This window comes from Dermacentor variabilis, chromosome 7 (genome assembly GCF_050947875.1).
Source record: "Dermacentor variabilis isolate Ectoservices chromosome 7, ASM5094787v1, whole genome shotgun sequence".
Taxonomy (NCBI): Eukaryota; Metazoa; Arthropoda; class Arachnida; order Ixodida; family Ixodidae; genus Dermacentor; species Dermacentor variabilis.
Window position 1 is genome coordinate 87558631 of NC_134574.1, and position 10839 is coordinate 87569469.

General features: G+C 47.2%; 1 protein-coding gene across 1 annotated transcript in view; it reads left to right on the plus strand.

The window, feature by feature from the left end:
- The window catches only part of LOC142588731 (neprilysin-3-like), a 92463-nt gene extending 84329 nt beyond the window's left edge, over positions 1-8134 (plus strand). The window contains exons 12-13 of the mRNA XM_075700547.1: positions 2671-2967; positions 7197-8134. Of these exons, the coding sequence (XP_075556662.1) occupies positions 2671-2967; positions 7197-7415 (516 nt within the window). The 3' untranslated portion in view covers positions 7416-8134. The remainder of the gene's footprint in view (positions 1-2670; positions 2968-7196) is intronic.
- The last annotated feature ends 2705 nt before the right edge of the window (positions 8135-10839 follow it).

Sequence of the window (10839 nt, forward strand, 5' to 3'; positions counted from 1 at the left end):
TCCTTTGGAGCCCCAATTCCGAGATTCAGTCACGGGTATGTTTGCTCTGGAGCCCAGCAATTAACACTTTCTTACAGCACACATCCTTTATTTAACAAAAAGGCGATAAGGCACAGCGAACGTGGCTTTGGAATGTGATGACGAATATCCCGAATTAGGTGCGATTTTCAAGATTTTTAAAAGGTGGATGTGCATAAAAGTATCACTGCGTCCAGATTTGCTACTTAGACAACTGCCCCCAAGGCACTAATATAGAGTTAATAAATTTTTGTTAATTAGCCTTCTGAAGCTTATGGTATTAACGGTAGAGTATGTCCGCCCCTCCAAGAAAGTCGTCTGAAAAAACACCAGGTTCGCTACGCTCATTACCTTTTTATATAAGATTTGTATGTTCCAAATAAAAACACCCTGTAGAGTACAACCCGATACGCGGTTAAGATTATACTGTCCCTCTTTGTGCCCTTTTTAATTGAATTTGATTCTTCGTACTATTATGCGTTCATCTTAACAAGTAATGTTACTTTTCAACAGAACTTGCTCTACAGCCGTCCTGAAAGTTTATTTGTGGTTGTAACTTGGAGTAATCCACCTATTTCTCGGACAGTCCCTCTGACTTGGAAGGACAACAGAGACTCCTCCCATTACCCATTTCGTGGCCAATCACTCGTAGTGGGTTTGAACCACTAGTTGGGTGTGCAACAAACTGTGTTTAAACTGCGCGGGTGCCACATATTGGTGTGACACGCCAGCACGCAACTTCTGCTGAGCAGAGGGAACAACGCCCTGGCAGCTACAAAACGTCTCTTGAGTGCGGGAAATTTCGAAACGTCTCCTATGCTTCCTGCTGAGGCAAGCGTCGCGGCCTTCCTGCCAAATACCGACCAAGGTTAATGCTGATGACTATCCTGGGCAAAATCCGTCATTAAAGAAAGAAAAAAAAACAGGAAAGCGTCCGTGGCCTAATGGTTGGACTGTCGGGCTTGTGTGCTAGAGCTACTTCACTCGAATGTGGTCGTCGGACGATTCTGTTCATCTTTGTTTGTTTATTTAAATATACATATGCTTATATATACCCGTAACATCACGCCGACGCTGAAAATTCGCGTGGAGTGTCCGTGTAATTGCTATCGCAGCCGGACGTTTTTGTTTAAGTGCGGGTTTTAACGCACCGAAATGGCTCGGTTGTTCACGAGGGACAACAAAGAGGATAGGCCTCTTGGTTAATTTCGTCCACTTTTTCTTTTCTTTAGCCGGGCCCAGTGCACGACACAACAGGGTTTTTGCATGCTTGCGTCATCGGAATGCGGCCACCGCCGTCTGTATTCAAACCCGTGACATTATGTTCGACAGTTACACAGACTCTCAGGTCGCCCAGGCCGCTCACTTTTACGCTAAGGACCCTTTATCGCAGTGGTTGTAGTATATGGAGGGGCTTTGATTTACGCCTCCGCCCATCCGCCAAAACGCAGCTCGCCTTCGGTTACCGGAATAGCGGACACGCACGGCGCCGCCAGAGAACGCCCTCAACGCACACTGCTTGGATAGCTCTCGCGGGTGATCGACGGCCAGGCGATCACCCGCCTGGCCGTCGATCCAGTCACCCGCCCGCCTCCGCGGCAAGCGGAGTGGCTGGAGAGGCTTCGTGTGCTGGCTCCGACACAGCCGGAAGTATAGATAACAAGACGTCACTTGATGACGTAGAGCCAGCGAAGGCGGAGCTTAGTTCTGATCACTCGGCGAACGAGTTGAGGAGAAAAAGCATGGCTATATAGGGTGGAGGGTAACTTGAAATCGTCCGTAGCTTTCTTAACATCAGACGCTTCACTTATATATTGTGACGCTAATGTTTTACTGTAGCTGTACCCTACGCGCCTACAAAGGTTGTCCAGATCGTTTCAGGGGCACTTTAAAATTGTGCCATTCAACTTTCGATGAGGCAGACATCTACTGGTGTTAACGCATTGACCACGCCAAACATTAACGTACATGAGTGCACGCACACACAAACACACGTCTTTCGCCCTATTTATTATTAGCGGAAATAGGATAAATACAGGTAATTACAAATATACACACTGTTCTACGTACTTTTAACTATGTATCTACATATTCCCCGCACTGGTTAGAAAATGAGTCCCATCGCAGCAGTAAATTTCGGACGCCGCTGTCGCCAGTCAGCGACGCACGCGGCCTTCCCCGGCGCTCATTGTCGTGGAAGTCTTCACGGCCCTTTTGCGAACTCGGAACACCGCCACTTCACACTTGTCAAAGCGAGATGCCATTCACCCTACGTGGGCTGCAGCTTCCTGTGGATTTAGGTGTGCGTTTTTCTCTTGCTCCCTAGAAAACGAATCAAACGTCATTGCTTGTACGCCGCGAACGTGTGAAGCACAACCGCCATCAACAACAACGGACAGCAGGGCCGTGCCGCGGAGCTAGCGGCAGATAAGGCCGGACCGGTCCAAGAAAAGTCCACCGCTGGGAATGCGTACGCCCACTTCGCATTTGAAGCCGTAATTTAGATAAAAAGGAAATAGGGGGCAAGTACTTTCTGATTGGCCCTCGTACGTATACATACACGACTGATATTTAGAAACTCCCCGTTTCGATTGCGCACTCTTTGACGTCCTTACCGCTTTTCTTGCATGTCTCGCGAAACTGTACTTGCAGAACAACCCGTACATTTACCTGTTCCGTGTGCCGGACTTCTTCAACTACGGCACGCTGGCGGCGCTTCTCGCAATGGAACTGGTCACGGGCGCCGTCGGCTCGCTCCAGAATGAGTGGGACGACGAGACGCGAGCCCAGCACGCTCAGGTCCTTCGCTGCCTGGCGGAGCGGCGCAAAAGTTTGGGCTTTGGTGGACTGGGCCCTGATGGCGGCGAGAGCAAGAAGGAGCTGGTTCTGGCTCTCACGATAAGCGTCCGGATCGCCTACTACGCTCTCATGAAGACCTTCCGCATCCAGGTGCGAACGCTATGCACGAATGAACGACGAATCCTAAGGCATACCGGTAATGTAGCCACGTGGTCAAACACATCGAACGACCATCGGTCCGCACCAGTGGACTCGGAAGCGCTCAACGTAAAGAATCTCCGCGGGGGATCCGCGGCTACGGCGTTACGAAGCTGAGTTTTAGGTCGCGGGTTCGAGGCCTGCATGAGGCGGCCGCATTCCGATGGGGCCGAAATGCAAGGATGCTCGTGCGCCATGACTTGGATGCACGTTCAATAACCCCGGGGAGCCGCAATGAATCCAGAATCCCCTCGACTTCCGCGTCGCTCATATCTCACTGAGCATTTTCAGCACGTTAGCCCCCCACAAAATAGTAACAACATAGTTAAACTGATCGCCCGCGACGCGGGTCAGTGGGATAGAATGCTGGGCCAGTATACTATTTTCACGCTGCTTGCTTCAAGTTTAATCATATGCTGCTGTACTTTTTGTTTTGTTAGAAAAAGATTTGATACAGAAAGAGGTCCCAAAGTAAACATCGTTGGCTCTCTCGTGATCGAGAGTGGCTGTAAGCATGAAATGGCAACCAGCAAAGCAGATTAGTTGGATATGATACTAGCCAAAATCGTAAAATGGGCTTACTGCATGTTCACAACGGCACGAACGTCGCACGACAGGCAGCGAAAGCCGCTACGAAGACAGAGCGCACTGCTTAGCAATAAGAATGAATTGAATTCTGGGGTTTTACCTGCGAAAACGACAATTTTATTATGTGGCGCGCCGTAGTGGGGTACTCAGGATTTTTTGACCACCAGAGTTTATGTTTAGAGCTGTCAGGGCAATTAATGAAACAGTATAAATATTAGCACTCTTCTGCTTGTTGGTAGTAATTTTCTTAACTGCCATCCATATTGCATAAACTTCGATGGTAAAGGCTGAAGAAAAATTATTTATCCGTATACTATTTTTCCAATTTTTCGTTATGATCCCGACACCTACATATTCTTGTGCTTTAGAGCCGTCAGTGTAAAATTCCGTGCAATCTTTATATTTTTCTTGAATAGCTTGGAACTCTTGTATTATGTGTTCTTGTGGAATGTCTTTATTCTTTAGAAGTGCTAGTGTCCAGTCGCATAGCTGTGTAAGATTCCACCACGGGGGAATCTTGGCGGCCTTTCAGCAACCGGCAGGACTTCATGAGGAACATCATACGTCTGACAGTATTGTTAGTGTCGTAAGATAAGTGGCCGAATCATGCTTGGTTTATTTGTGTGGTGCACCCGTGATGTGCAATGTGTTACGATGTCCACCCTCCCTCCCTCCCTCCCTCCTTCCCTGCGAACCCCACGCGGCCTTTCGCGCGGCGGAAGACGGAGCCTTTGCTCTCCGCTTTCTTACCGCTTTCATCCTTGTCGCGCGTCAGGTTGAGCCGCGATCGTCAACTTACCTCGCGTGCTTCACTCGCACACGCAGTACACCGCGCGCGGCGATCCTGTTATCGGCCTTGGACTTTATACGGACCACCACGGCGACTCCGACGGCAAAAATGCGGCTGGATTGCCTAATTGCTATCACAATAAAATGGGAGTATGGTTATCTGGTGATAAAATGACACCATGACATGTTCTCTTGTTTAAATACGGGCGTGCTTGTTTTTAAATTAACGATTCCTTTCGGTTGGTTCTATTGCTTTGTTATGAGGAGCACCGTTGGCGACCGGCTGACTCAGTGCCCAGCATTTAAGAGACAGACTGAGAGCGGTTTGGGTCAGAGAGCAAACGGGTATAGACGATATTCTAATAGACATCAAGAGAAAAAAAATGGCGTTCGGAAGGTCATGTAATGCGGAGATTAGATAACCGTTGGACAATTAGGGTGACAGAATGGGTACCAAGAGAAGGGAAACGCAGTGGAGGACGGCAGAAAACTAGGTGGTGCGACGAAATTAGGAAACTTGCTGCTGCTAGTTGGAATCGGTTGGCGCAGGACAGGGGTAATTGGAGATGATGATGCTGATGATGACTCTAGTGATAACGTGCAGGTAGGGCACCGCTCGGATTACTGAAGCTGTGCGACAAGAACGAGCATTGGAATAGAACCGTTTCAATATTCAGGGCTTGAAGCTATGAGATCGTTCTTGAGGACGTGGTATATCTGCCAGGATGTCAGATCTTTACCTTTGCTTTACAGGAATAATAGTTTCCTGCAATATTACTAGAGGGAGCTTCTGCGCTGGTGTCTACAGACCGAGCTGCAAGCATGGCAGTTCAGCCACCATGGGAATGATCGTTAGTGCATGGATCTGTCTACAGTTCGTTCTTGCTTGTAACGGCGTTGGAAAAAATTATTCCCGACAAAATATTGTTTTATAAGTGCAACAAATTATTTCGAAACGATTATCCATGTGCACAGAGTGCTGTTGGCTCCTGTTTTAGAGTGAGATAGGATGGCTTCGAAATTTAGGCCAATAAAGGAACATAAAGCCAACTAAAAACTACAAGAACGTCTGAAGCCACAGGCACGAAGACCAGGCAAATAAATGTTCTAAGCATCATTCACTCGGTAGCTGAAGAATCGCAGCGTTAGAGTTCTCTATAGTAATTTCAGCAGGAAACCCTTGAATTTGGGGGTTGTACGTGCCAAAACCACGATTTCGTCATGAGGCACGCCGTAGCGGGGGACTCCGTATTAATTTTGACCACCACCGAAGGATCTTTAACGTGCCCCTAATGAGCGGGACACGGGCGCTTTGCCATTTCGCACCCGTCGAAATGCGGCCTCGAGGTCGCGGGATTTGGTTCCGTGACATTGTCCTTAGCAGCACTGCACCATAACGGCTAAGGCACCACGGCGAGTCGTCAGGAAAGCCTATCAGTTGAGTTATAATGCGACAAACGAACAGATTGGCCAGTTTCCTTGGTCCTAATTGCTATTCTCTTTAAAAAAATGAATTGAAAGGGCATCCATTCTTCAGAGATTTCGGCGACTGTCACACAAAACCTGATGCATCTCCTCACTCGGTCGATTGAACAGTCAGCAGCAGAGACCGAGTAAAGTGCGCGACGTTGGTCGTTACACGTTCACTTATGCGGCCTGCGAACTACGTATTCTCGATGCTTCATCTGACGTGGACGGACGGCCATACGGGGAGTCGAACACTGGTCAGGCAGACGCCGGCGGCGCATCACTGAGGCATGAGCTGAGGCGGGCCGACCTGGTGATGCCATGTGCTGAGGTGGGACACAGATCAGCGCGCAAAGACATTGTCGAAGTTGCCGGAAACAGCGCTGAAGCGTCCGTCCCTCTTCAGTTCTCTAGCCCGTCTGCTTGCACCGGTCGCGTTGCCACCTACGGCAGTGCGACGGGTGCAAGTGAAGAAAGTGCGCTTCTCGGTGGCGTGCTTTTCTCTTCTTATTTGACTTCTGAGTGATCCTGACAGCGACTTTAATGCTATTGGCAATCCGTCGTTTTGTTCGTGGGTAATTGTTGATATTTTTATAACAATTCTTTATATTTTGTATTTCTTGTTTATACATTATATAATGATTATAATGAAAGCCGGAAAATACCCAGCCTCCAATATCCTGTGACCAATGTTTGCGCCAAAGGGATGCTGCATTGAAGCGCAACACGTACCCAGTGACCCAAGTTGGCGTCAGTGTACACTGAAGGGCACCACACACTGAGAGTTACATGCTCAATACACACAAAGTTGGTCTGACGGTTTGTTTTGAAGCAGTTCCCCGAGCACAGCAGCCCGGTGGCCTACCCACTTGACCATGCACTACCTAGTGACCCAAGTTGGCGGGTACCAGGTTAGAAGCGGACATATAGAAATAGATACAAATATACATAGTTATCGCTAGGCAACCCTTTGACTTGAGTTACAATGCGGCAAACGAACATATCTTGGTTGTGACTGCTATTCGCTGGCACTGTATGCCTGTTGTAATATGCCGCTATAAAGGCGTACCAAAAACTGATTCTAATAGCATTAAAATAAGGAACTGGAATCGACCTGGATTCTGTCCGCTCCGTACATTCCTTGAACCGATTTTGTTTTCCCTATTCATGATGTCATAGTGGCGAATACCGAGGGTAATATATTTAGCGCCGGTGGCAATTGCCTGGCCACGCAAGTGGCAAAGTCGCATGGTACGCGTTAGAGCCCCGTAACATTGTAGGACCACCTTGGCCGTGAGTGTCCTTTCACTTTCATCTCCGTGTGCGGGTTCTCGCAGGCTGGAACGGCCAAGATGTTCAACGAATACTGGCCCGCGGCGGAGCAAGTGTTCTTCGCTCGCTACTGCCTGCTCTGGTGCAGTGCATCGCAGGACGCGAACCCCCTCACGCCGCGGGAGAAGTGCATGCTGCCGTTGTACAACATGGAGGAGTTCGTCGACCACTACGGCTGCAAGGATCTCGCCAACTTCACCAAGGCGCCCTTCTGCAAAGTGTAGCGTGACGCCTCCGTGCCACACTACACGCCTCGGCACATTAGTACGATACATGACGCTATACACTATCGCTGCATCACTCCACACCAGACTACCTACAGTACCATTGCATAGTATGCACTTGCCGGCCTAGCTCTTTTGGTCCGGCTGGTCTATTTCGCATCACATTCGACAACACCAAGCACATCGTTTCACACCTCACGGCAACTGCATTACGGAGAACTATCTTTCATCGTGTGACACATTCTGACCAGACGAGGTCGATATTTTTCTTGTTTCGTTAGAGGTCTCAGCCGGCGATTACTTGCTGTTGCCATACAGATGGTATGAATTACTCTCATTGACGCTTCAGTGCGCGGATCTTTTTGTCACAACATATTTCTGGCTTACGTGATTTTTGCAATGGTACAGTGCCCGACAGCGCGTTCATAAATCGACGCACGTTTGATGTTAATTGACCACACCTATTAAGGAGTGAAAACACTTATGTTTACGTGTGTGACGTCGCTCTTGGTTGACTGACCCGAACTCAACTAATCCCGTGAGCTTGAAGCACATTGGCCCAGTTTCCTGTTTGCTTCTTATTTGGTGACATGTGTCTTGAACTTTGTCACGACGAGCGTTTGCAGATGTGCTCGCCTTTAGACGATAGTGGCGTCAATACAGAGCTTCCTGTCTTCAGAAATGTTCTGCCCACCGTATTATGTTTAGAGCAAGCAAATTTCAGCACGATGTCATGTACACAGATAGCTTGTTTACTACCAGCAGATCTTCACTTAGTCAGCGGTACAGCAGCTGAGTAGAATGAAGGCTGCTCAAGGAGATGACTTACCGGTGCAGCAATTTAACCAATGTGATTGAAGAGCCGAAAATTGAGAGGTTCAGCCGCAGGCTTTTGTTTAGTTACGTTGCGGAGTGAGGTTTTGCTGTCTCGTTGCTTGCTTCGCAGTTTCAGCTTAAATGCAAGGTACACACGCGCGTATAGTGAAAGGCAAAGTACGCGTGTAGCTTTTTGGAGTATTGCTTGATTGTGCTCGCATTTATTTCGCTTACTCTCTTTTTTTCTTTTCGAGTGTTTCTTTATCGTTCTTTTTTTTTTTGCAACGGTGGTGGTTGGCAGCGAAAATGTTCCACTTCATTGACTTACGAATAACTTCATTGCTCTTGGCATGTGTGGAAGTTGTAATTTTTGCGCTGTTCTTTTCAATAGTTGCGGTTATTAATTGACCGGTATGTTCTATTTAGGGCAATGAAAGGGAAACGCTCCGTGTAGTCCATAGTAAATGACTGTTGTTTTGTTCTGCTGCTGTCTCGCTAGGTACGTTCATTAGGTCCCTTTAGGGTTGAATACGTGATAATGACGATGAAAACGAACATGACGGTCGCTATCGCAGGAATCGCTTCGTTTCTCAGTTCAGTCCCGTTGTTCGATGGAACAAGTGATGCGCAGTTAATGTCAAGCCTAGTCAATCCATTTCGCGTTTGACTAGATGTGCACCAGGATCGAGAATTTTTAAGTGCTCCCAGTGGCACGAGTGGTACAGTCCGCATCAAAAAGGTCCGGTTCAATGAAAATCTGGATTTCAGACCGTTTGTTTGCATGCGGCCAGTAAAAAGGTTCACATTATTGTTTTTGTTTGTCAACCCAATGTAACTATTCTATGCCTTAGAGGGGGGCTCCCTTTGCTAGTACAAATGTGAATAACGTCCACTATTCGCCATAAAAACGCGCAAACCCACAAAAGAGAAATTAAATAAGGTGTATTTTACAGGTACGCCTGTGCTATACACATCTCCTTTACTTGGCAAACAAATAACCACGTCTAATGTACTCGCGCAGGAAAGGAGCACAGGAACAACACTGCCAAGAACAAGTAAAGCTAAAGTGTAAAATGAAGATTAGTAGAATAGAACTTAAAAAAAGGACAGCAGTTGGCACCAAAGGCACGTGGACTGCGCGGAGTTGTGTTACTCCGCCAGCCAATCACAGAAGCAAACAAAATGGTCGTCATACGTCCTTTTTCAATATGGCGTCGTACTTGATACCTCTGGAGCGTCTGCTGTTCTTGAACCTTTTCATCGGCGGAAGCAATGAGGTGTGCAACAGACATGGACAAAATGTATGGAGTCTGAGCATTTCACTCTTCAAAAGTCTGCGGTGCAGTTCATTTCACTGCTGAACCGGTTTTACTCATGAAACTTCACTGCCAACTGAAGTGAAACTTCACAACAAATAGTTGTAGCGAAGCAAGCATGTTATTTCAGTTCAATAAAGAATTAGGCATTAGCCGTTCCGCTATAATAGGCGAAGAAAAAAGTATAAAATTATGCGCTAATAATTTTATTTTTGTAGTTGCCGCCTTATTTGGGTAACAGAAAAAGTTTGAAGTACGAAATATTTGCTGCCTCGCGGAGGAACAGTGGCTGGCGGTTACGAGGGCGTGGGCGGGGCTTCATTGCAGACTTAAGTTGTATCCGACTATAGTTGAGTTTTTTGAATTAGCTCTGGAAGAATTGTAGAGATATATATATTTGTGCAACCGGCGAGGTGAGCACCTCGCCGGTTAGTCTTCTCCAGAGACAGCGGCGTGTCTGTTGAATACCTGTGTCACACGGGCACATTTGAAAGGCCTTCCAATCAACGGCCTTTGAAACGCCACAACTCTATCGACTCAAAGGAGTTGTCGCGCAGCTACACGGCACTTTTGAAAGGCCGTTGAGTGGTTCAGGCGTTTCTCGCAAAATAGTGTGGCGCTGCGGATTTTTATTTTCATGTCACGAAAAGTTAAACAACATTAAAGCCATTTAAAAGCACTATCATTTCTTTTATGCTTGTTTATACAATTAAAGGAATGTTTATACATTGCCATACATATATGTTTAGTTTTCAAGTTGTTGAGTACACATTAAACATTTTAACACCCTTAAGGGTGTAAATCAGTTTGTCGCCAGACGAACACCCTAAGGGTGCTCTTGTCTACACCCTACAGTTGGGGTGCCATTATAGCACCCTAGAGGAAGGGTGTCCAGCAAAATAAATTTAGGGTGTAGGGGTGCAAGTCCATATTAACACCCATCTATGTGGGTGTTGGAAGGGTGTACACCCTTTTATTTCTAGTGTGTATGGAAGGCAGGTTCGGCAGTACACGCCTTCAATTACTACTATGTACAGCGATCCACGCGTAACTCTCGCGTGTGTCCGAAGGTTCAAGTTCGGCTACCAAACGAACCGCCGAACAGCTGGCCTTGAAGCTTTGACGGGCACACACACACACCTATACGTGTGGATCACATTACATATTAGTAATTCACGGTGTATATTGCAAAATCTGTCTTCGCTGCACAAATACAACCTAGCAAATGTCACTTTTGAGCATGTATATCAACACCAACGGTTATCACGATTTCCAGATCCACATAACATGCA